Source organism: Trachurus trachurus, assembly GCF_905171665.1.
Source record: "Trachurus trachurus genome assembly, chromosome: 24".
In the NCBI taxonomy this organism is placed as follows: Eukaryota; Metazoa; Chordata; class Actinopteri; order Carangiformes; family Carangidae; genus Trachurus; species Trachurus trachurus.
Genome location: NC_139910.1, coordinates 3,557,504 through 3,584,299, shown reverse-complemented (window position 1 = coordinate 3,584,299; position 26,796 = coordinate 3,557,504). Strand labels below are relative to the sequence as shown.

Sequence of the window (26,796 nt, the reverse complement as noted above, 5' to 3'; positions counted from 1 at the left end):
ACAACTTCACAACCACGTTTACATTGTCTGAAAAAAAGACGGAGATGAGGAAGATGAGTTGTGCAACCGTCGTAGTTCCTGACCACACAAGTTGTTGTGATGTAAATGTAAATGCAGCAGTGGGTCAAACAGGCCGCCCACCAGACTGAGACACCTGCAGCTGAATTTATATTTATTATAATCTATAATAAATAAACTTAACCAGCACTAAATTTAAAGCAGAAGTAAGTGATATATTTGTGTTAATATAAGTCTTAAATAGTTATATCTTCCGACAGCAATCACTTACATAGAGTGTTTGAACCGAAACACGGGTCTGTCAGTCACTCTGCTCTGCGCCGAGGAGAAAACATTTATCGTATCCTACAGTTTTTATCCAATGAGGAGAGAGAACGGCATGCAGGGCTGTGTGTGCAGCCAAGGGACACCGTGAATGTGGTGACGTAGGGACGAGGACTGTTATGGTGCGTTCAAGGAAACTCGTATTTTTCCGACCGTGAAGTCATACCAGTTCGATCTGGTACGAGTTCACCGGTCGGAAGTTACGCGTGGCCGTTATAGTGACTTTCACCGGTAAAACAGGTCGGAAAAACACGAGTGGGTTGCCTGGAACGCTACAAAGTCGTAAGTTGTGACTTGAAGCTGTAATTTATGATTTCAAAAGCCTGCCTGGAACGCAGCATTAGCGAAAACGACCGGACCACTCACTTCTGCTTTAATTGTTTCTGAGCCACCTCAATAATCTTTTGATATGATAAGATGTAGATTAGGTTGTGGGATAATCGACTGTAATGATAACTTCAGTCGTTTTTATTATTATTATTATTTTACATTAGCCTATATTACATATTTCAGTCTTTGAAGGCAGCCCCCTCCCCTCGTCTGTTTCGGTGACGTCACTGCGCGGTGCGTTCACTTGTTTGTAAACTTCCTGGCTGGAGGAGGAACCGGTCGAGAGGCTAGCTGCTAGCTGCTAGCGCCGTAGCCAGCTAGCCGTCTGGCGATTGTCGTAATGGACTAAAAAAAAGTGTCCAAACATCTAACAAACACAAATGACACTACGTCAGCGACGTTAACAAAAACCATCACAACTCGTCGCCGTTCGTCACTGAGACGTTATTACAGCCGCCATTTCTTACAAAAATAGCGGAGGTTGGTTGGGTTGCTACCTGAGCTGACCGTTGCTAGGGGACGGGGAGCTAACGGTTGCTAACGGAGCTAACGGTTGCTAACGGAGCAGCAGCAGCAGTAGTAGTAGCAGTCACCATGATGGCGTCCAGCTACAACGCCAAAGACGAGGACGGACACATCACGGTGTCTGGGGGACCGGGAGGCGGCGGTGGAGGCGGCGGCGGCCTGCGGAGCAAGAAGCCCGAGAACACGGCGTTCAAGCAGCAGCGGCTCCCGGCGTGGCAGCCCATCCTCACCGCCGGCACCGTGCTGCCCGCCTTCTTCATCATCGGACTCATCTTCATCCCCATCGGCATCGGCCTGTACGTGACGTCGAACAACATCAAGGAGTTCGAGGTAAGTTGTTATCGTTGACATGACAGAGCAATAACAGTATCGATTATGGTAGTAGTAGTGGTAGTAAGTTAAACCTTTATTTTACCAGGCAAGAATTGCTAAGAATACATTCTTATTAAGGCAATGGCCTGGTAGGAGGTAAAATACCTCCTAAGGTGAGAGGGGGGGTAATATAACATTCAAATATAGACAATAAAAGCAACAGTGACACAAAAGAGGGAAGAATAGAGACAATAGGCCAACATAACGCAATGGCATACCACAAAATGACAGTTAATTTGACGTACAGTGACATACAACAAGTTATGTAAGTTAAAGCAGAAGTAAGTGGAATATTTGTGTTAAAGCAGAAGTAAGCGATATTTTTGTGTTAATATAAGTCTTAAATAGTAATATCTTCCGACAGCAATCACTTACATAGAGTGTTTGGACTGAAACACGGGTCTGTCAGTCACTGTGCTCTGCTCTGAGCCGAGGAGAAAACTTTTCTCGTATCCTACAAGTTTTATCCAATGAGGAGAGAGAACGGCATGAAGGGCTGTGTGTGCAGCCAAGGGACGCGCGTGAATGTGGTGACGTAGGGACGAGGACTGTTATGGTGCATTCAAGGCAACTCGTAACTCGTGTTTTTCCGACCTGTGAAGTCGTACCAGTTCGATCTGGTACGAGTTCACGGGTCGGAAGTTACGAGTGGCCGTTATAGTGACTTTCACAGGTAAAACAGGTCGGAAAAACACGAGTGGGTTGCCTGGAATGCTACAAAGTCGTAAGTTGTGACTTGAAGCTGTCATTTACGGTTTCAAAAGCCTGCCTGGAACGCAGCATTAGCCAAAACGACCGGATCGCTTACTCTGCTTTAAACTTTCATTTCTGTGTTGTATATTTACAGATTGATTACACAGGAGTGGACATGTCCAGTCCGTGCTTCAACTGCTCCCAGAACTTCAGCTGGAACAGCACGAGGCCGTGCACCTGTTCGATTTCCTTCTACCTGGACCAACCGTACGAGGTGAGACATGGAGGTGGTTTTAGATGCACAGATCTCCAGATTTCACACCCACAGTTTATCTGATCCATTATTTCACCCTTTTTAACACCCGTCTCTTCTCTTCAACAGAACAACGTCTTCATGTATTACGGCCTGTCCAACTTCTACCAAAACCACCGTCGCTACGTGAAGTCGAGAGACGACAGCCAGCTGAACGGAGACCTCGAATCTCTGAAGGTATGAATCACTAACAACAACAGGAATGTCTCAGTGTCACATGACGGACAGAGACACAGCAACACTGACTTGTTGTTCTGGAAACCAGGAGCCTGCCATAAATCCTCCTAGGAGGGTGCGTTTGTTAAAGGGATAGTTCAACATTTTGGCAAATTGGCCCATTGCCATAACCCCTTTAGTCATAGCAGTAGGTTCGTTACCTTTAATTGTCGGTGCAAGCTGTTTTTAGAACGGCGGAGCAGAGCCGTGAGCTGCTCAGAGCTACGCTACGGAGGCTCATTATGGGATTTCTTGGTTTCCCTCATCAAACTCATCAACAAATACACAATCCAACAACTCCACAACGCTCTGGTGGACAAGTTGTGACCTGCACATTCACCACGCTATGAGATAATAACACAACGTTACCACACAGAGTTGTTTTAGAGGGAAATTCATGCAAAACCACTGATGTGCGTTGCCTTCAGGGACAGTTTTTCATCAAGCAGTCTCTGTATTTCCCTCTAAAACAACTCTTGTCTGGGAACGGTAGCTTGCACTGACAATTAAAGGTAATGAACCCACTGCTATGACTATAGGGATTATGGCAATGGGCCAATTTGCCAAACTATCCCTTTAAAACTGGCCATAAACCCCACCCAGCCCGTCCGTCTGTGTGATACTGTTCATTCAGACGATGTCAGAGAGATTCATCTCTACTACAGAATCAGCTGTTTTCAGTGTGGAGCTGCAGTGGCATCAACCCTCCTGGTCCACATCAACCAAACGGGTTTAAAACCTAATTTTTCGGTGCCTCGGGTCTTTGTGGTCACTTTCTTTCCTCCTGTGGTGAACCTGGAGACTCTTAACAATGTGTGTTTCTACATTCTTGTGCAGGAACAAGGGCTGTTCTTGTTGTTCTTGTTGTTCTTGTTGTTGTTGCTGCAGCGTTTAGATGTGTCCAGCATGTGGAGCCATTTATCTTCTTCATTCACAGAAACCCAGTAAGGAGTGTGAGCCATATGCCTTCACTGAGAACAAGCCCATTGCGCCGTGTGGAGCCATCGCTAACAGCATGTTCAACGGTGAGTCTCCTCTCTCTCTCTCTGTGTGTCTCTTCACCAAACAAACATTCATCTTCTTATTTACAGGGTTCTTACGGATCCTTAAAAAGTCTTAAAAGACATTGAATTCATTAATCTAAAAACAAGGCCTTAATTGGCATTAAAATGTCTTAAATCAATTTTTCAAAGGCCTTAAAAATGTTAACACATGGTAAGTGGGATTTTATGATTATAATTAGTCTCAAATCTCAAAATAATTGGTAACATTTCGACATAGAGAAGTTAGTGGCGGCCGTCAACGCTAAATCTCTCACCGCCTCCAGCTCCCGAGTCAGTGTTTTTTTTTTTTTCCGGACTTTTTATGCATTTATTTTGAAAGGACAGCTGGAAAGAGACACAATCCAATGTTCATGTAGCAGTCACTTTACCTTGAAAGTGGGTAAAATTGTCCCTAACCCTATGTAATTGATGTGGTGTTTTTTTTTTTTTGCATTTGTGTTTATTGTGAAGTCGGTCTTAAATTTCATTTCAAGTGGCTTTAAAAAAGTCTTAAATTTAACTTGGCTTAAGCTGTAGGAACCCTGTATTTAGAGCTGTTTTCTAGTCTTTACGTCTTTTTCTTTCAGACACATTGGAGCTGTTTTACAACGACCCCAACGGCACCAAGGTTGCCATCGCGCTGACGGCCACGGGCATCGCCTGGTGGACCGACAAACACGTCAAGTTCAGAAACCCGGGAGAAAACACAAACCTCACGGCAGTTTTCCAAGGTCCCAGCAGCTTTACTTCCTCTGAACTGACTGATCTTTCCATTTTATTAAGCACAGTTGTTTCTCCACACACACATTCATTAAAGCCATAGATGTGTATCCATCCACCACTAAAAATAGTCCCCCCAACTTCAGACGACGATGATAAGCAGGTGTTTGTAGGAACCGATGAGACAAACAAACACCTTCCTGGGTTTTGTCTCTTTGTGGGATTTTGTTGACAAAAACAAGAACAGAGGAGACCGCCTGGCTCTTCCTGCTAGCGCCACCAAACCTCCCACAAAAATGTTAACTTATCTGGATTCAATGTAAAGTCTCCGGCCGTGTCGTCATCACACCAGGAAGAAAAGTCTGTAAACACACGACGACCATGTGTCGGTTTGCACGACGACCAGAAAACTGAGAAAATGTGTTGTTTTCTGCAGAAGAAGTTTTTCCACCCAGACGATGAAAAGCATGAAGATGTTAAACCTGAAACATCTTGAGCCTCTTTGGTTCGGTTGTCAAAACATTGGAGGAATTCATGCATTCAGAGAAACACTCACACTAGGGGTGTACAGCAACTATTCAGATTCAGATTCAGGCTTTTAAAAAAAATTCGTATTCGTATTTGAAGTGGGCGCACTGACTTCAGTCGAGCTAGTGCTACGCCGAGCTAGCCGGCTAACTTCCGCTTTAGCTCTCGGCTAACTAGAACGGGAACAAAATAATTGAATTGTGCGGCTCTTCTATACTTTCCAAACGTAATTGGACTGAATGGATAAAATTCTGGTAGTGAAACGAATCATTTCGCGGGGGTTGTGATACACACAAAAAAAAAATCCACCGTTTTATAGCCGCTAGCTTCTTTTCCCATTATTGTCTATGAGAAAAATGCTAAGTTTTTGAACAGTGACCCTGGAAGTATCGGTGAGCACTTCCGGTCTACTGTAATGCAATGCATGCAGGGAGTTGCTGTTTCTTAGCAACCCTAACGTGTTTGGCGCTCTACTCGTGTTGTACTTCTATGGCGGACGCACCAACGTTAAACTGCATTAGCGCCACCTACTGTGTTGGAGTGTGAACCAGAATCACCTGGTTATGTGCTGTTGTTGCAGATCCAAACGTTTCTTTTTCTTTAGAAAAAAGCTCCCGAATAATGAGGAGAAACTTCGGACAGAAAAACTATTCGTGATCAAAGCATTATTAAAGGGATAGTAGCATTTTTTTAAAGTGGGGTTGTATGATCTACAAATAGCCCCTAAGTACTTTAATTGCAGTAGAAGACTCTCTGCACTCCTCCCGTTAGCAACGCCAGCCCATAGCCCTGCCCAGAGATTTACAACATACAGTGTTGTGAATGGACCCAAAGAAACGGCCTATTTTCACGGCCTAAAAGAGGTTTTACCTGAAAGAAAAAAAACACAGTTCCATTGTTCGCTATAATATAATTTTACCTACCTAACCAACTCACGTATCCCTCCGCCCAGGGTTAGCGCCCTCCGATCAGCAGTTGGTTAGGTCCAAATAAAACTGTGTTTTTCCTGCACTTTGAAGGGCTGGAAAAAATTATATTATAGTGAACAATGGAACTGTGTATTTTTTTTTCAGGTAAAACCTCTTTTAGGCCGCGAAAATAGGCCGTTTCTTTGGGTCTGTTCACAACACTGTATGTTGTAAATCTCTGGGCAGGGCTATGGGCTGGCATTGCTAACGGGAGGAGTGCAGAGTCTTCCACTGCAATTAAAGTACTTAGGGGCTATTTGTACATACAACCACACTTTAAAAAAATGCTACTATCCCTTTAAGAATATGCCATAATTCAATAATCAATTATCAATCACCGATCAATCTCCCTCTTGAACTCAGGAACGACCAAGCCGGTGAACTGGAGGCGGCCCGTCTACGACCTGGACTCGGACCAGCAGAACAACGGCTTCATCAACGAGGACTTCATCGTGTGGATGAGGACGGCCGCTCTGCCGACCTTCCGCAAACTTTACCGCATCATCCACAAGAAGAACAACATGGTGCCGACGCTGATGCGGGGAAACTACACGCTGGAGATCGTTTACAGTATCCTTCTCCTCAAAGAAATACATAGCTTTGATTTCAGCATTTGAATGTGGCATCGTTTCAAAAAGCTTCTGCAATGTCACAAAGTTGGATTTATTTTTCAAAGATTCTCAATGGGGTTAAAGGGATAGTTCAACGTTTTGGCAAATTGGCCCATTGCCATAATCCCTATAGTCATAGCAGTAGGTTTGTTACCTTTAATTGTCGGTGCAAGCTATTTTTAGAACGGTGGAGCAGAGCCGTGAGCTGCTCAGAGCTACGCTACAGAGGCTCATGGGATTTCTTGGTTTCCCTCATCAAACTCATCAAATACACAATCCAACAACTCCACAACGCTCTGGTGGACAAGTTGTGACCTGCACATTCACCACGCTATGAGATAATAACACAACGTTACCAGACAGAGTTGTTTTAGAGGGAAATGCAGAGACTGTTTGATGAAAAACTGTCCCTGAAGGCAACGTGCATCAGCGGTTTTGCATGAATTTCCGTCTAAAACAATGTTGTGGAGTTGTTGGATTGTGTATTTGATGAGTTTGATGAGGGAAACCAAGAAATCCCATAATGAGCCTCCGTAGCTGTCTGATCTAGATGGAGACTGTGCTGCTGTTTGTTTGAGAGCAACAGAGTGAGGAGTGAGGTTTGGTGGAGCTGGTTTTTCAAGGAAAACAAGCAAAAACTCACAATCAGATCAAAATAGAAGCTTCAAGAACAACCTGAACACATACACGTGCAGTTTTCTAACTTGAATTATTGATTCTTATGTGAGGTTTTGCAGCTTATCTATAAAAATAAGTGGGAAAAAAATCAAGTTTATTTTCTTGTTTTATGGGCCGTGTATAAACCTCTGTTATACTTTACAGAAATAATTAGCTGAGATTGTGCAGATTTTGACTTGGTGGAAGATGAAGTTTATTTGGAAAAACACAAAGTTATGAAAACAGAAAGAAGTCTTGATTGTGTTTTCACAACGTCAAACATCTTCTTTCTTTTTATTTGTGGTATTTGCACCACAGCTGTGTAAAGATCAGAGTGAAGTGAAGTTGACTCACTGCTTGCTTTGCACATTTAGTTTATTTAAGCCTTTAAAAAACAAGACAGTTGATGTATCCTGTTCAGATGTGTATGTGTGTGTGTGTGTGTGTGTTTCCCTGAGGTCAGTGTGGTGTGTAAACGCCATCGGGGCCTTTTTTTTTCTTCTTTTTTTTGTTGTCTTCTTTAACTGGTTGAACTCTCAGATTATCCCGTCCGCAGCTTCGAGGGCCGGAAGCGGATGATCCTGAGCACCATCTCCTGGATGGGAGGAAAGAACCCGTTCCTGGGCATCGCCTACATCACCGTGGGCTCCGTCTGCTTCTTCCTGGGCGTCGTGCTGCTCATCATCCACCACAAGTACGGCAACCGCAACAACAGTGCCGACATCTCCAACTAGGGTTGCAAAGGGGCGGAAAACTAACAGTAAATTTCCGATAAATTGGGGAATTTATGGGAATTATTAGGGAATTTATGGGAATTAACTGGAAATTGGGGGTAATTTTAAACAAACTGTATCATATCCAAACATAAATGAAAACATTTTGTTTTGTCATAAGCAGACATCCATGCAAAATAACAATACAATTAAAAAACATGACATTTCAACAGATTTATGTATTTGTGAGTAGAACTTTATCAAGTTTCAGTTCTTGTATGAACAATCAATTCTTTCACTGAACAACAAAAACATGAATGTTGAGTAAAATATTACCTTCAATTTTGTAAATTTCGGATTTATTCCCATATATTCCCGTTAATTCCCATGGAAAGTTTGGAATTCCCAGAATTTTGCAACCCTATCTCCAACTGAGCCTCAGTCCCGTCAGTCCTGAGTTGCATGCTAACGTAACGGAGATGCTGATCGTCGTGATCGTCACCGAGCTGCCGCCGGCTGCAGCGTCTTTGTGCCTCGTTTTCGTCGTTTTCGTCGTCGTTGTCCTGCTTTTTACACTAAAAACCGAGTTGTTGCACTTTAAAAAAGAAAAAGAAAATACAAAAAAAACGTGCAGAGCAAGTTCCACGTCCGAGGGAGCACAAAACAAAAACGTGTAACAAATAACATGTTTATTTTTTTGTATTTATTTTAGATATTTGAGAAATGTTTGCACTGTTGGAGCCGGGTGTTTGCACGCCGACGCCGGACCTCAGGGGGTTTGAGCCGAACGTAACGTAACGTAACGTAACGTAACGTAACGTGGGCGTAAAAGTTTCTGCTGCCTTGATCTGAGGAGCTTTAAGTTCAAATCATGAACATTGTCGTTTTTTACGTGGAACAATAAAAGTTTATCAGTGCAGCATGGTAGAGCAGTAACTCAGTGTGATGTGGTTAAATGTTTGTCGGTCTGCATTTGCACTAAACACTCCGTCTTTAACGCACACACATGCACACACACACACTAACGCACTCTGCCAATGAACTAAGATTTTACATTAAAACACTTCTACAACAGTTGCTGCATGTTATAATGTGCCGAGTGAAAACTGTGTTGTTAACTTTGTTTGAATGTTTGTTTCGTCACCTGCGATTCTTTGAACTTTTGCACTTGATATTTGCCTTTTTTTTTATACTTCATCTGTGTTGTATTGTTGCTTTAAATGAATAAATTTGCCATTAAAATGAAAACGTTTGGGCTTCACTTTGCTTGTTTGAATAATTTAAATTTAACGCAGGAGCAAGAGAAATGGGTGAAATGTGAGTGAAACAAACACAATAGAAGAATAATTAGACCAAGAAATAAGGAAATTCAAGAAAATTTATAAAAATCCACACTACCTTCGACCAAAATTTGAATACATTGATGAAGTTTTATAGTGTACCTTATAAAATACACTTCAATATAATGATATGCATAAGCAAAATATCATCATTTTTTATCTGATGACTGAAAAAAAATGTGTAAATAAAATGTTAAAATTGATTGTGATAAAGAAAAAATTAAATCTCCAGGTTCATGTCATTTTTATTTTTTTTATCAGTTTCAGTGTTCTGACTAATACAATTATTTGTAAAAATTAACAATAAGTTTCAAATTAAACAAATATTCCTCAGCCTTGTGTAAAAAAAAAAAAAAAAGTCCCAAAATAAAACTGCACTGATTAGCGCCACAGTTAACAGTGAAGTGAATTAATTTACAAATTAAGGAAATTTGCAATATTTTTATTATAATGTATTATTTAGCATAGAAAAGTCATCCGCATAAACTTAAATAACTTAATTGAAAAGTTTGGTCTACTTTTTTTTTTATTGATCAATAGATAGATAGAGATAGATAGATGAAACATGAGGAACGAGATGCGGTACTCAGGTCTCAGCACTATAGCAGTAAAATAAACAAATAATAACTAACATACTGAAAGAGAAAAGTCTATATAAGTAAAAGTGAATCAAATATACAGTATAAATATGAGATTTATCAGCAAGTGCTGTAAATTCAGAGGTAAGAAAAGTAGAAATTGACGGCTGATGAAGCTGTTTTTGTAGTAATAATAATAAATTTGCTGATTTCAGATTTCAGAATAAAGTATATTTCAAAAGCATCAGTGTCTGAAAAATATATAATAAAGAATGTATTTTGCTGTAATTTTGGTGAACTGAGCCTTTAGCTGAGCGCTGAGCCGCTGGTGGCCTCAGGAGGCGCCAGAGAGCAGGCTGCCGTCATTACACCCGCGAAGAAGAAGAAGAAGCAGAAGCCGCTAAAACCGGAAGTGAAGTTTTCCGGTGTCCTTGTTGTGTGACAGACTGAGGAGATGTACAGACACGCATTGGTAAGTTCCTTATTTTAACTTTTAGCTTCTATCTCACCGTGTTGCTTTGTCTCTTATCGGTTGAATGAGTTATTAGTCATCTAACGCAGCGTTGGGAGCAAACACAGCGGCCACTTTTTTAACCTGAAACGGTGTTTTAGAGGTCAAAGTCAAACCGGTAGGACGTCGGAGGAGCTAACGTGTTAGCCTAGCATCCTCCTGCTGCTTCCCTCTGGCCGCTTCACACGGCTTATTACCTGTCTTTCTAACCGCAGTGTGGATGTAAATGAACTCAACTGTTGTTAATCCATGTTGTAACTGTGTGTTTTATTATTATTATCATCTTCCTCCAGGCGATACAGCAGGTGGCCCGGCGGAGCATCAGCAGCTCCGTCCGCCGGCAGACCAACAAAGTCCCAGAGAAACAGAAGCAGTTCCAGGTAAAAAATTTAAAAAACTCAACAAACAGACCATATATACACAACTATACTATTAAACTTTCATTTATAATAAGCACAGAGTCGAGGCACACGTGTATATGAAACATACGTGTTGTTTAAGTTGAATTACTGGTTAAAAAATGGCTGAACAAGGAAAAAGACAAGGCAGTTTTTATTTGTATAGCCTCAGTTTGCCTCAAAGGACTTTACACAGCATCATGACAACACCCTCTGTCCTTCAGACCGACACATCCACTGAGGAAAAACTACCAAGAAAACCCTCTTTAAAGAGGAACTATGCTGGATTTTTACCTGAATTAACCAGCTCCAGAGTCCTAGTGCTGGTTAAATCAATGACTTGTAACTAGTTCCAGGGAGAATGGAGGCTCTCTGCTTTCCAGCGCCCCCTTACCTGTAATATTTTTTTTTCATGACAGATAAGACTACACAGATATACACATGGTAACATGGTAGATGATAAATAACGTTATCCACCGCTCCATGGATTGATTTCTCACCGGCTTCGTTGAAAACAAATGATGCACATGGAGGAGAGGAGGGTTAGAGACACAGAGGAGGAGAGTTCAGAGTTAATCTTTTAGATGAATTGTTGGTTTAAAAATGGCTGAGTGGTCGTCTTCTGCGTCCTGAGCTGAACAACAAACCGCCTCAGGTCGGGTATTGACAGTTTCACCTGCAGCTCAGTGACTCTGTGGTTTTTACACTGTTTGATCAAACCACCGGCTCTTTTGTTTCCTTCACTCTGTGACTGTGACTGTGCAGTAAATCAGCTGTGTCATTGATACAGATGTTAAACCGGACATTTAGTGGTTTTATTTCCATCCACGTCCACTGGTTCAGTTGGATTATTGAATGTGAGGCTTGGTTTCAGCCACATTAGATGTTAAAAACAATCCTTACATGTGTGTAAGATGAGTTTTTGCATTAGATCAGTTTGTCATCGAGCCGTGTGCAGAGTGCTGAGGTCACAAATGAGGAACCATTAAATAAAGTCAGACAAACGGAACTGTTCAACCCATTCCCAGGTTTTTATGAACAATGAAGCTTTCACTGCGGTGAAGTCATGAGAAATGTTTGTTTATAAACCTAAAAACTCAAGATTTGTCTCGATTGGGATGACGAAGAGAAAGAAAATCTGGTCTAAGTGAAAGCGTTTGGAGTCGAGTCTTTATTTTTCAACTAAAACCAAAGATGTTTAGTCTCAGTAGTGGTTGTTAACGCCGTGTTTTTATACTTTCTGACCATCTTCTTTACCTTTTCACACTAGTGTGGTGAAGTAGGTCAGTGTGTCCTTGGTTTCCCTGGTGTTTCATCACCTTGTGTTATGTATCCATACCAACATGGAGGTCGTAGTGTTGCTAATATAGGTCACTGATCAGCTGATGATGGTAGATGATATACGAAAGGAGAAGCATATGTGCTGTGCGTTTATTGGCTGTGTGTATTTTCTGCTGAGTGACTTCACACACGTTTGTCGTTATAGTTTCTTTTTACATCAGCTGAGCGCGAGGACGTTTAGAGACCTGACACCAACCCCTTTAACACACACAGTATATAAACTATGTGTGTGTCCCCTCAGGACGGTGTTGGTTTCCTAAAACAAGCCCCGGGTCATGGAATAAGATAAAGAGACTTCAGCTTTCACCCCCTCCAAGTGATTAACACTGATGTATTTAATTGTAGTTAGTTAGATTATATTGTGAACCTAATCTCATTGTTGTGACGTGGCTCTCTGGGGCTGATTAAATTCTCTACCTGTTAGATATTTTCAGGGTAAATCCCAGACTTATTGCACTTCCTGCAGGACAACACTCCTCCGTGTTTGTTGTGATACAGTTTGTGGTTGTTTTGGGCTTTTTTAACTGGATTATAGTGAACGACACGTCATCAAAACTCCTTCACCTTCTTGTTTCACTGTGGTCCATTCCCCAGGACGAGCAGATGTGAATGATTCCAGCTGTGTTGATCCGGTCCTATCGCTGTGATCCAGTCACTTTAGACACAAACGTTCAGTAATAATTATCTGTCCCAGCATCTTCTTGTGTTTTTTATTGATGTCTGCACAGAGTGATAAAGTTCAGTTGGATTATTGAATTTAAGGCTTGGTTTCAGTCACATTAGATATTTGTTTTTATTATAAAAGCATCTTTACATGTGTGTAAGATGAGTTTGCATTAGATCGGTTTGTCATAGAGCCGTGTGCATGCGAGTGCTGTGGTCACAAGTGAGACACTTTTCATTTCCTGTGTGATCACAATAAGACAAACACAGATAACTGTTGTAGCTGTGTTATTATGAAAGTGCAGTTTGGTCGGGACGGTGCGTGGCGCAGTGGTTAAGGTGGCCGCCCCATGTAGAGGCTACGTCCCCAGTTTGTATTCTCTGCCTCCCCCTTTCCTGTCTCTCACTATGTGCTATCAAATAAAAGCAAAAACGCCAAAAAATATATTAAAAAAAATTAAAGTGCAGTTTGGTCTTTATGCTTCTCTAAAAATCCATTTGAATGGTGAACAATGAAGCTTTCACTGCAGGGAAGTCATGAGAAGCGTTTCCTTTTATAAGCCTAAAAACTCAGATTTGTCTCGATTTGGTTTAAGTCGAGAAAGAAAATCCGGTCAAGTGAAAACTATTTGGGTCAAGTCTTTATTTTATCAAATTTTTCCCTTATTTGTATCAAACAAAAACTAACCAACTGTTTTTTTTTCTCCATCTCGTGTGTGTTGCAGGCAGACAACGGGCTGCCCATCCATCTAAAAGGAGGACCAGCCGACGCTCTGCTCTACAGAGCCACCATGACACTCACCATCTTCGGTGAGAGAGAAGGAGAAACTCGTCTTTCTGTCTGATCTTCAACTCCATCTCTTTTCTCTCTTTTATTTAATTTACATTACATATTTAAATAAAGTAGCAGTGATGAAGGTGAGCTCTTCGTGTAAAGATGTAGAAGCAGCTCCAGACTGACTCAGGATCAGTGTTTAGAGCTGTGTCTTCTCCTCCTGTAACGACCTCTTGTTCCCGCCTGGTTCCTGCTGACTGAGCTGTCGGAGGATCAGGTTCAGGAACTCGGTCTAGCTTCTTCTTATACTGACACCAGGACCAAGGTCACCTCGTGACAAAGACGACAGGCAAGAAGCTGATGTGTCTAATGTAATGACTAATGTGCTACACGCTGACCTTTAATGAGCTAATCAGGTATTGGCTATAAAAAACGCCCTAGATTTAATTTTTTATTTTCCTGGTAGAGATTTCAGCTTCTGCGTCGCTGTCGTCGTCGTTTTCAGGCGGCTGAAACGCTGGAGTAGTTTGTAGTGTCACCGCGCCGCTGCTGCAGCCACCGCCACCAGCTGATGATGATGATGATGATGGAGGAGCTCAGGAGGAATCAAAATAACATAATGTGCATGTTTTCAAACTGAACTAATCCCCTTCCTGCTGCCAGTGTGTCCTGTGTGTCGTCGTCTCCTTCACGCTCTCACTGTGTCGCTCTGTTCTCAACTAGAGTCAAGAGTTTGACTCTTAAACACAACGTGGTGTTGCTTTTTAAAAATGTGTTTCACAGAATCGGTGAAGTTGTGGAGGTCGACCAGTTCATAAAGAGTTAATACTCAGGTTTCTGCAGAGCTTTGTAAAAATATAATCTGTTAAATCCAAGCTCATAAATTAAAACTGAGTTAAGATTCAATTTGTATAAAATTATCTTTTTAATTTTTGATTTCTCTAGTTAAAATGCAGGTTGAAGATGAAGCTTGATGAATATTTTAATGCTAATTGACCAGCAGGAAACATCAACCAATAATTATTAATCACTGATTATTGACAGTTTGAGTCGGTATCAGTGTGTCCCTCAGATCAAATTGTGGTTCATACAGATGTTTAGATTTTTTTTTTTGCCAATAATATTTTTGCAGCCTGAGCTGGAAGTTTGCAGCTGCAGTCATTCATTGATGATTATTATAGATTCATGATTACTTTGTTTTCTCATCTATAAAATGTCAAGAGGAAACGGGGAAACACATTAAACCAGAACTCAAAGTGATGATTTGGAAAAAGATGAGAAAATTCAGGAGTTGATCTGTTATTTGACAGAAAATTAGATCTATTGGAATCAATTAATATTTTAGATCTATTGGAATCAATTAATATTTTGTATTTGCAAAAACATGAACACATTTCTTGTTGCAGTTTTTTTTCTTTCCCCCCACTGCCTTTATGTGGTTGTAAAATCGAAATGTTTTGAGATTTATTCATTTATTTTCTTTTTTAAATTGCTGATCATAAGTCAAACTTCCAGAAGTCAGTCGGATATGCTGATTTCATGGTGTTTTAAAGTGCTTATTGAATTACACAATGCTACACAAGTCAATTTAGTCGTCTGAAGACATTTTGTGATGTGTACAAATGAATATCTGAGAAAACAGTTGGGAAATACAAAACAAAACAAAAAATAAGACTACTTTCTGCCCTAAAAGAATTTAAACGCAGAATACAATAGGAAGAACCAATAAGCATCATTATGTGTCGTCACTGTGACGTGTCGCTGACTCTGATCGTGTCTTTGCAGGAACTGGATACCTCCTGTACGAGCTGTGGAAGGCTGCGTTCCCTCAGAAGAAGCACTAAAACCTCCGCTGCTTCAGCCGCCGTTTACCTGCTTTTTAAAAAACCGGCCAGCCGCCTCTCAGCTCAGCTGTGTCGGCCCCTGTGTTTTCTGTCGTGGTGGGATGTTTTGTTTCATGTTCATGGGATCAATATTTATTTTATTGTTACTCTATGATGACCTGAGGATCAAATAAAAAATCTCATGACTCAAACCTTTTGAGAGAGTGTGTGTTTAATACTTTAATAATCCTGAACTAACCTTTTCACTGGGACCATTTCCTCAGCAGGAGGTGGAACCAATGAAAACCAGACAAAAAAACACAATCTATGTAATGCAGTTGAATTATACAGACTCCCAGTGGTTTAGGAATGATTTCAACTCAGTTTGATATAAGAAAACAACCAGAATTTCATGACACAGCCTGTATGTGACTAATATTAATACAGAATTGTACTTGCAATGCAACTTTAAGCAAGACATGTGGTACAAAAAGACTTCATACAATCCTAAAAACTTTTTACCCTTAAAATCTTCATTTGCAGGTTAAAAAACATTGATTTCTGTCCTTTATGTCATTTTCAATCATTTCTCTAACCTCGTTTCAGTCGCCCTAAACCTCAGATGTTATGAAAAACTCACCTTTTGTTCAATATTTGAGTCCACTGATGAATTCATCTTTATTAGCAGTTGTAGTTTTGCAGCAGCGGCAGAAAATGTGATAGTGATTATTCATTTGGCAGAAACATGTTTTCAGATGAACTTGTTGAACCTGCAGTTTGTTCACACTTCAGTCCGTTCAGCATGTTCCTCCCGGCTCCGTCACTAGGGGGCGACGTTTACAAAGGAATCGGCCGAGACCCAACTGATTCCTCCAAGGATCATCAGTGTTTGAAGCTTTAATAATTAGAAACGTGTCCTGATGTGAATAATAATTAATCCGGTTATTAAACTCTGCTGCTGCTTCTGATAACACCCTCCCTCAGGGATCTCTGAGGAATCTTGAGAGTGTTATCACTCGCTCTAGGTGTTGTGTTGTGCCAGAAAGAGACTGCACCCTAAAAACTCAGGAATTAAGGTGGTGACAGTCACTGAATTTACTGTTTTGGCATCTGGTGTCCTCCACTGTTACTGCAGAAAATCCTGTGAATGTCTCCACTTTGCAATCCTAAATTAGAAGGTGCAGTCACTTGTCAGCATGGGGCTTACCAAAAAGAGACTAATCACTGATGTGGATAGGTATATAACTGTAGGCATACTTGTTTTTGCTATTATTATTTAATAAGACATCAAACCTTTCTGGATTGACTCCCTTATCCTCATAGAATCATTGAAATGGAAGCAAACCAATGCGAACTGTTGGGTGCAGTCTTTGCCGTTTTTCGGCAAGACTTGTCTCTTTTTTAGATTCATTATGTTCATTTTGTCTTCTCGTATATATTAGTAATTTTTTCTCGTGTTCAGACAATGAAGTCAAGAATGATTCATTGTCTGAACACAAGAAAAAAATAACTAATGGTCTCTTTTTTGGTAAGCCCCTGCCGAAAAGTCTCTGCACCCTGTAACTCAGGATTGCAGAGGGTGACATCCACTGAATTAACTGTACTTTCATCTACTGTCTTCTACTATTAGTTAGTTAAGTCCATTGCTCCTCTTGGGGGCATAGTCCGTTGATGAATGTCCTCCACTTCACACGGTTCTCTGCAGTTCCTTCGAGGTCACCCCAGTTGAGCCTACTCTCTGCCCTTTCTACACTTCTTCTCCAGCTGTTCCCGGGGCGACCTTGTTTCCCTTTCCCTTGGGGGGTTCCATTGCAGGGCTTGTCGGGTTATGTTCGTGGCAGGTTTTCTTAGGGTGTGGCCAATCTCCAAGCTTTCTCCGCTTTCTCCTTCGAATTTGTAAGTCAGTGGGATCCTGGCTTGTTCTTTTCCACAGGTCTGCATTGCTCACTTTTTTGTCTCTCCACCAGATGTGCAGTATTCTCCTGAGGCAGGTGTTGTTGATGAATGTTTGCAGCCTGTGTGTTGTGTGTTTAGTTGTCCTCCAAGTCTCAGATCCATACAGTATCACCTGTTGCACATTGGAGTTGAAGTTGCGTATTTTGGTGTTTTGTTGAGATGTTTTTGGAGCTCCAGATCTTCCTGAGCTTCCTGAACACCACTCTTGCCTTGTTGATTCTGCTCCTTATGTCAGCATCTGTCCACAACACTGCATAGGTAGGGAAAGGTCTTCTACTATTACTCCAGAAAATCCCTTACAATCCTGAGTTAAAGGTCACCTTTCAGCAGGGGCTTGTCGAAAAATGCATAGATATTGTTTTGGTTCGCTTCCGTTTCAATGATTTCATGAGGATAAGGGAATAAATGCAGAAAGATTTCATGTCATATTCAATTAGAACAAGTAGGCCTTCAGTTATATAGCCTACCTACACACGTCAGTGATCATAACAGTCCTGAGTTAAAGGAGGTGCAAGGGGTGACATCCACTGAATTAACGGATGTCCTCTACTGCAGAAAATGCAGAAAATCCTGAGTTAGAGGGTGCAGTCACTTGTTGACAGGGGCTTTACCAAAAAGAGACGAGACTTGACGAAAAACGCATCGATATTGTTCTAGTTCGCTTCCGTTTCAATGATTTTATGAGGATGAGGGAATAAATGCGGATAGGTTTCATGTCATATTAAAGCAGAAGTAAGCGATCTGGTCGTTTTGGCTAACTTCCTGTCAGCCGATGGAGTTAGCAGTCCCCGTCCTCGTCCCTACGTCACCACATTCACGCATCCCTTGGCGTGCACACACAGAGAGGACCGCCCCTTTATGCCGTTCTCTCTCCTCATTGGATAAAGGTTGTAGGATACAAGGAAAGTTTTCTCCTCGGCTTACAGCAGAGCAGTGACTGACAGACCCGTGTTTCAGACCAAACACTCTATGTAAGTGATTGCTGTCGGAAGATAGAACTATTTAAGACTTATATTAACACAAACCTTCCGCTTACTTCTGCTTTAAATGAGAACAAGTAGGCCTACAGTTATATACCTACACACATCAGTGATCATTAACAATCCTGAGTTAGAGGGTCTAGTCTCTCTTTGGTAAGCCCCTGACAACATCCACTGAATTAATTGTAATTGCAAGTGGTATCCTCTACAATCCTGACAGTTGTTGCCGGATTAAACGGGTTACAGGGTGCTTTCACTTTCCCACAAGGGCTTACCAAAAAAAGCCAAGACTCACCAGACTTATTATACCTAAACACATCAGTGATTGTAACAATCCTGAGTCAGAGGGCACAGTGTCTTCTTGGTAAGCCGAAGAATGACTGCACCCTTTAACTCAGGATTGCAAAGGGGGGAACATTCACAAGATTTTCTGGACTAACAGTAGAAGACACCAGGTGTAAGTACAGTAAATTCTGTGAGTGCCACCCCTTGTTTTCCCCCCAAGTTACAGGGTGCAGTGCAGTCACTTTTCTAACACAACACAACACACCATTTAACACTTGGAAGTCACCAGAGGAGCTGCAGCCGCTCCTGCTCCGATCAGCGCTGAGGAATCTGCTGTGTCAGATAACACACTAACACACACACTCATACACTGCTGCTGCTGCTGCTGCTGCTGGTGTTGTAACAATCAGCACAACTGTGTTGGCCGATTTCACCAGTGCAGACTCAGTGACTTAACGCTCAAACTGTGAGAGTCTGTGCAGCTGCAGCAGCAGAGCAGCAGATCAGCAGATATACTGGAGGCAGCTCCGAGTCTGACACTTCTAGAAACATCTACAGGTGTTTGAACGTCCCGAGGAGCTCCTACATTAAGACAAGTGGACGATTTACAGGCTTTAACTCAAACAAAAATGTTCCAGTGAAATGTTGTCACCTTTTACCACTTGGATTTTAGACATCACACTAAATCTTTAGAGGTTTTTGCTCCAGATTTTAAACTTTTGGAAGATGAGGAATCAATTCTGGGCTTCCTTTCGACTTTGGAGACACTATAACCAAATTTTAGGCTTTAAATGCATCAAAAATGAAATAAGGAGTAGCCTTATTATAATAATGACCAGCTTCTGTGTTAATTAAGTCTATATATCAGTCCTGGTTCGACCCAGAAGCCTCTGTTCTCGGTCCCTGAAAAGCTGGAGCGATGCGTTAAAAAGGAAAAGACTGATTTGAGGTTTAGTTCACTTAGACTGCGTAATATTTTCCCATTGATTCACGTTCTGAAAAAAAAGAGAGGGGGGTAAAAAAAAAAAAAAAAACTCTGTCAGTTTCCCTCCTCTGATCCCCCTCTTCCCGAAAAAGCAGATCTTAGTGCGCGCACCCTCTCTCCTCCTCGCACAGAAGCCCTCCATCACCGGAAAGGAATGCAGAAAACTATGTAAAAGTTTCCGTGTGTGTGTGTGTGTGTGTGTGCGTCTCTCTCTCCCTCTCTCTCTTTCTGTGTGTGTGTGTGTGTGTGTTTGTCTCGCAGCGCTTTCGGAGAGGTTACACATCATTTTTTGGCCCGACTGGATGTCGTAAGAGCTCGCGGCGGGGGCAGGCAGAGCTGGGAGCAGCCCCCCTGTTAAGTAGCAGATTGTGTGGAGAGTCTTCCCACTTGGAAAGAGCTAGGCTCGCCGACGCGTCTGGGAACCAAAAACCCGCTGAGCAGCTCTGACTTCAACACCGGACCACCTCACTCTCCCTCTCCTTTCTCCTTCTCCCTCTCCTCAGGCTGGGCTCCACCACAGAGATTTAACCTTTTTTTTTCATTTTCATTTTTTTTTTATTCTTTAAAACCAAAGAATTCCCACAGTCTCCTCTCTAGGTCAGTGATGCATGATTCTTTTTTTTTTCTTTCTTTTTTTTCAGTTTCAGATGAATTATCTCAGCTCAGTGCAGTTTTATGATCATTAATCTAATTCCTCGGAAGATTAGGTTTGCTTAGAGTTAGTTGTTTTTTAATAATGAAGCATCACAGAAACTCATTTTATTCGGATTATTCCCAGAAGCGCGTGGATTATTTCTTGCATTTTGGTGCGTAATTACGCACGGCGCCAGGAGCTGATGCTCGGTCCCTGTGTGAGCTGTGGAGGGACGGTGTCTCCGGTAGAGAGGGTCAATCTACTGAGCCGCAGCAGCAGCAGCAGTAGAAGTCAGTAGTTTAGTAGTTTAGTCAGTGGATTGGACCATCCACAGTGTAAAAAAAAGTCTCATAAGAGCGAGAAGCTGCAGAGGCAGATTTGACTTGGTGCGCTTTTATTCCGCTGTATTGATTGATTGATTATTGGTCGTTAAAATCTGCTCAGGTATTGATCGTTGGACTTGATTCATTCATGCATAATGAAGTTTATCGTCTGTGGGTCAGTTTTCTAACTCGCACTTAGATTTGCACGGAGCCTCGGGTTTGACGTTCATGCGTAAAAGTTCCCGTGGAGCCTCGGGGCTCGGGCTCGCGGTGAAGCTCTAACCTTCGTTCTCCTCTCGCAGCTTCATTCATGTGCTGCTGAGCCAGAGGAGCTGAAGATGAAGTGCTGGCTGCATCTGGCGGCGGCGGCGCTGCTGGCGCTGCTGCTGTCCGTCTCTCAGGCCCAGGGTCAAGGTAAAGCCTCCTCCTCCTCTTCATCCTCCTTTTTCTCCATCCTCCTCCTCCTCCTCTAGCTCCTCTGACTCCAGCTCCTCTCACCTCTCTGCCTTCAACATGTCGCTGCTTATTATTTAGTCTGAATAAAACAAATCACATAGTGAAAGACAATGTGTGTGTTGGTGAATTGATTTGTTTCAACTGATTTGTCTTTTCAGCGTTTTGGATTAATCCTTGAATCATTGATGATTGATGATGATGATTGTGTTTTTTTTGTGTATGTTTTCACTCTAATAATCTGAGTCTCTTCATCCATCAGGAATTTGCCAGATTTCCTCTTGTGGAGATGTAAAAAAAAAAAAAAAGAAAGAAAGAAAAAAAAAAAAATGCTGTCTCGCCTGCAAATATCTGGTTTGAGTTTATGGAGAGTCCAGACCAGTAGCTTCTTTTAAGTGGTTTAAGACCCGAATGCAACTTGGTCAAAGCAGCGAAGTAGCCGAGACATAAAAAAAAGTGCAATGAAGCGAAGAAAAAACAGTTTTATTATCAGAAAATGTGACTTTTTCCCCCCAGATTTTTTACTCTATTACAATTTAAAGACATTAAAATATATTAAGAGAGTTCATTAGCATTAAAAAATGTAGTGAAACCATGTGCTTCAGCCTCAGTATAGGACCAGTGATACTGATAAATGACCCTCGGTGGGTATGTAAAGTAGGGCAGACGTGTAGTTTGGTGGTTTCCACAGCAGGAGGGGCCCTTGCTCAGATTCCTCCGCTCCGTTACTGTAGAAAAAAGAAAAAAGAGAGAGAAAAATCCCAGACGGCACGTGGCCAAGTTTCCTCCCTACGTCTTTTTCTCCTGATGGAACGGAAAGACAAAATATGAGTTTCACATTATTTTCCAGAGGTTTCAGAGGTTAAGACGGGAGAAAGTCTGCTGCTCCCCCTCTCCCTCTTCCCCCTCCACATCCCCCTCCTCCTCCTCCTCCTCCTCTCAGCCTCTGGATTTTCTCTCAGCGTGAAGTTAGAAAAAAAGAAAAAGAAAAAAAGTGCAGTAAAAACTCGTTGGATCATAAGAAGGAGAATCCTCCCGTCTCTGACCTGCGGTGACCCCACTTTAATGCCTCCTCTCCAGGGGCCACACGGCATCCTAATGGTGCCATATACTATATTGTACCGTGTGTGTGGAAGGAGGAATGGGTTGACGTGTCGGGGCCCGAGTTAAAGGCTCAAGCACGCTGAAGATAAAACTACCAGAAAAAGAAAAAAGAAAGAAAAGAAAAGAAAAGAAGAAGACCTCTACTCTAAACTGTCACAACTGGGCCGAACGGTGACAAATTAAAAGCAGTTTAGAGCCGAAGGAGGGAAAAAAAACTACTTCAAAGAGCAGCAGCAGCTTGAAGCCGAGGCCTGGCTGTGTGAGTGTGTTAGAGAGTGAGTGTTCCTCTGGAGCTCTGGGGTAGTTTTGACTATATTAGACCCCATTTGGAAACAGAAGCAGCAGCCCCCCCACCCCCGCGGCCCATGAATTGAATTGATTCCCCAGGTTGGTTGGTTCCTCAGTTTTTGACGTCCTGTAACTCCTCGTCCTCCTCGTCCTCCTCGGTCAAGCCTCGAGTCGACCCCCGAGTCCTGGCTTCACCACAATATTTTACTGTGATATTCTTCACTCACTCATCTGGTTGGTGGTCTAGAAGAACAAAAAACAACAACAACTTCCTCATCTTTAATCTGTAGCTAGATGATCTGTGCTGCGATGTGTTTGTTTTCTTGCTTGTCTTAGTAATTGGACCTCAGTGCAGCTGCAGAGTCGAATAAAACGAGCTCAGATTGCAGACGTGCGACGGTTAACGTTGCTCCAGCATGAAGAGATTAAGAATAGACGGCGCAGAGTTTTCCAACATGAAGGAGTTTAGATTACAGTTTAGGAAACAGGCCGTACTGTTGTATTATAATAATAATAATCATGATACTGTAGTGGAGCCTGTTAATGACGCTCCTTCACCCACATTAATCATGACACATAACCGAGGGCAGTGTGTCATGATGAATGTTTGGGTTAGAGGTTAATACCACTCCATCTCTTTTAATAGAAAGTGTCAGTCAGTGTTTCTGCCCTGTTATTACTTGTTATGTTACTCAACCTTAAAACGAACCCGCTCAAGCTACTGTAACTTGTTGAATTACGGGACTTTTAACGAGATTTCAATCTGCACCTCTAGCCAGTTTACTCACTCAATCATCCACCCATAGAAAGCTAGGCGTTCATGTACTGTAGGTAGGTCACTGCCGGCGTTTTCCAACCCCAACCTGAAGAATATCATTTTAAAATATTCACTTTTTATAGAAAGATTCTCTGGTCCCCTGTGTGTACATGGAAAACTTTTTGTCCGTTGCTCCAAGTTGTTAAAATAAAAACAACTTTTCATGTACATGTGCATGATCCTCCATGTCAGTGACGAAGATCTGAACCTTCACTCTCTGTGATTACTCACTTTTACCCACAACCAGTCGTTCTTAAATTATGATCCAGATCCCAAAACAAAACAATGATTGTGAAGTTTTTTGGATCTGGATCTGAAATAATTTAAAAACCTCTGGTGCAGAATTTTTTTTGGGGGTAAGGGAAGTAGGAAAAAAGACGTACGGTACAGGACACTGTGTACGGCTTTTATGAGGTTTGCAATGGAGATGGAGATGATGGCGATGGCAACGATCGATTAGATCTTTATCCATTGTATAATCAACACTGAAGACTTTGATCACGTGTGTGTGTGTTTGTGTGTTTTAATCGTTTGTCAATTCAACATCACTGTAGTTGGATTGAGGTCATGGACAGTGTAGCTACTAGAGGTCAGCCGGTCCATGTTTTTAGTTCTGTAGACAGGGTGGGAAACTTTTGTTTTTATTCATTTATTTAAATGGCTGGTGATCTTATTGTCCAGATTTTCAATTTTGAGTGGAAATCTGGTGTTTTTTTGTTTTTTTTACTGAACTTAAGTATTTTCATCCAAATCTGACCATATGCATCAGAGAAAGTGAATTCCACCTGAATTTCCTGTCTGTCTGAGTCCCAAAGTAAATGTTTGCAATGCTTTAGACTAGAGATTACAGATAAATACCCCGGTCACAGCCAAAAATCCATATTTTAATCTTCCCGCCCTTGTTTGTTTTCTTTCTTAAGTGTTTCTAAACTGTAGTGTGAAGGTAGTGTTGTGTCGTGTTGTGTTTGTTGTCTCACTGTGTTGTTGTTGCTTTGAGTTGTTGACTGTGGCCACCGGCCCGTGGCCTACAAGCTCAAACAAAAGTCATTTTTTGTCCAATCCCCCTCCCCCCCCCACCTCCTCCTCCTCCTTCCAAAATGGCTTCCCCCATCACATCTGTGGTTCGGATTTGTCTCTTATGTTGTTCTTGCTCCAACAGTGAACTTGTCTTTACTTCGCCCTGGAAGTGTTGACTGTTGGGGAAAATAAATTCAACATTACAATACAAAAATACATTTCACGTCCCGAACTAATGCTGCAAGGATTAACTGTGTTGATGCTTTCTCTCCACAGTCCCCCCTCCGTCAGATTTGAGGTTTAAGATTTTAAATGAGAACACAGTGCAAATGCTCTGGAGCCGACCACAGGCGAGGATACAGGGCTACAGAATACAAGTGACCTCAGACACAGGTGGGTGCCGCTCATTAAACCTGCGAGTTCTGTCCTGCCGAGCCCGGGCCGTAACATTACAGGTGTCATAAACCTCTCTAACACTCTGCTCTGCTCTGCCTGGCAAGACAAGACACTGCCCGCAATTATGTGAAGATCTGTGCAGACACACACTTTTTTTTTTCTTTCTTTTGGGCTCTGGCAGCTCTAATGATAAAACTGACAGGCGAGGAGAGAGGGAAAAACATTATGTAAGGATAAGAGTCTGTGTCAGCTGGCGGCTCAGCATGCCACTCACCTAGCTACAATGACTGCAATGGAAAACTCAGCTGTCATACCGGCTGACACATAACTCAAAGTAAATTAAGCTTTTAACAGTTTGCTCTCAAGACACAAGTCTCAAGACAAATCCAAGTGGTAAAGCATAATATTTCAGACAGTTACCGTGTGATTTATGCTACAAAATATGCACACCCAAATGACTGCTTATGTAACTGTCACATAGCTGAACTCATTACTAACTAACTGACAGAATTAATATTAGTTTGCAAGTTTACATGTATTAAGTGTGACAGATAAACAGTCATAGCAAGATAAACAAGCTCACTGATTCATATTAAATACATTTTTACATGAATTTAAAATGTTTGAATAGCTATTTTACTTAACTATCTTCGGAAAGGGACAAACATTGAACTAGCTTAGCCTACAAACGGGACTAACGCTGAACTAGTTTACAAATAGGACTAACGCTGAACTATCTTACAAACGGGACTAACACCAAACTAGTTTACAAACGGACTAACATTGAACTAGTTTACAAACGGACTAACATTGAACTAGTTTACAAACGGGACTAACACTGAACTAGCTTACAAACAGGACTAACACTGAACTAGCTGAACTGGCTAACAAACAGAACTAGCAGTTAGCTAACAGAACTAATGTTAGCTTAGCTTACATATAAATTATAACATTCAGCAATTGTTGTCCAGTTATTTCACTTGACTAACTAGCAGGATTAATGTTTGCTGACATATTACATTAATTTAAACTGTCTTTATTGCTATTTTACAGAACTAGTTTACAAACGGGACTAACATTGAACAAAAACAAAAAACTTACCCCAAAAACTAATCCTAGCTTGGCATCTTCTCAATTAGTTTAGTCAATGTTTTACTATTGATGGTGTGGCGCGCCGATGCAGATTGTTGTGTGACGTCAGACAACTGATTCTCGGAGAAGTCGGGGTAGATTTATTTCTCCGACTTTCCGAGTGGGAACTCCGACATGAGGTGGCGTTAGACTGCACTTTTTTCCTAGTTGTCTCGAATGCAACATTAGCCTCTGCTTTTTTAACTTGATAACAGATAACTGAACAAGTCAAATTACAAAACTATTGTTAGGAGCTCTTAGCTAAATCAAATAAATAACTAACAGCAATTTTGATTTAGTGCACTTGTAATGTTGCTAACCAAACTAGTCAACTGACAAAACTAAAAATCTTTATGTTTAAACTGAGAAGACTATAAATTTACAGTTCACAAAACCCACAATATATTAAAAAAAATTGCCAGTAACATTACACTCAATGACCTAGACTAATAGCTTAACCGGACATTCCCTCATACTCTTGAACAGGTTATTGCAAACTAAAACAGATGTTTTTCTATGTGTGGACATGTGTAGTAGGCTAATAGATCCAACACAGTTCTTTTACATTTTTGTTTGTTTGCGCTATACAGATTTATAGCCTAAACTGGGAGAAAAGTTCCTTTAAATGCTTGAACGCTTGAAAGGAAAACTAACTGTTTGTTTGTCACTGAATTTTTTTCCGGTTCCTTGCCTTTAAACCACAAAGCAATTCCCCATCCTTCAATTAAATTAATTAAAGTTACTTAAAAGCCAGAGAGAAAGTATTTTAATTGTCACATTGAGCACAAGTGAAGACACAAGGTGTTATTTAATTGGCTTTGTAAACATTAAATGGGTCTTTTCACATAAATAATCCTGTAAACCCTCACAACAGGCAGCGGAAATCTCATAAAGATTTCATGACTATTTGAAGCTGAAGCATTTTAATTGTGCACTTAATGGAAAGTATTTAAGTGTATTTAAGAGT

General features: G+C 41.5%; 3 protein-coding genes across 3 annotated transcripts in view; all 3 read left to right on the top strand.

Moving 5' to 3' along the window:
- Positions 1-934: 934 nt before the first annotated feature.
- LOC311007382 (cell cycle control protein 50A-like) lies at positions 935-9,247 on the top strand. The gene is made up of 7 exons (XM_084000532.1): positions 935-1,527; positions 2,417-2,536; positions 2,645-2,752; positions 3,729-3,816; positions 4,422-4,565; positions 6,414-6,620; positions 7,859-9,247. The coding sequence occupies exons 1-7, from the start codon at positions 1,267-1,269 to the stop codon at positions 8,050-8,052; spliced, it is 1,122 nt and encodes a 373-aa protein (XP_083856658.1). The 5' UTR covers positions 935-1,266; the 3' UTR covers positions 8,053-9,247.
- Positions 9,248-10,344: 1,097 nt separating this feature from the next.
- On the top strand, positions 10,345-15,672 carry cox7a2b (cytochrome c oxidase subunit 7A2b). The gene is made up of 4 exons (XM_084000977.1): positions 10,345-10,421; positions 10,754-10,840; positions 13,588-13,672; positions 15,423-15,672. Exons 1-4 carry the CDS (start codon positions 10,404-10,406, stop codon positions 15,479-15,481), a joined length of 249 nt encoding a protein of 82 aa, XP_083857103.1. The 5' UTR covers positions 10,345-10,403; the 3' UTR covers positions 15,482-15,672.
- A 4,396-nt stretch (positions 15,673-20,068) lies between these two features.
- col12a1b (collagen, type XII, alpha 1b) overlaps positions 20,069-26,796 on the top strand; it is a gene marked incomplete at its 3' end in the record, with an annotated part of 171,033 nt that continues 164,305 nt past the window's right edge. Inside the window, exons 1-3 of the mRNA XM_084000189.1 lie at positions 20,069-20,263; positions 20,926-21,037; positions 24,579-24,695. Coding sequence (XP_083856315.1) covers positions 20,962-21,037; positions 24,579-24,695 — 193 coding nt within the window. The 5' untranslated portion in view covers positions 20,069-20,263; positions 20,926-20,961. The remainder of the gene's footprint in view (positions 20,264-20,925; positions 21,038-24,578; positions 24,696-26,796) is intronic.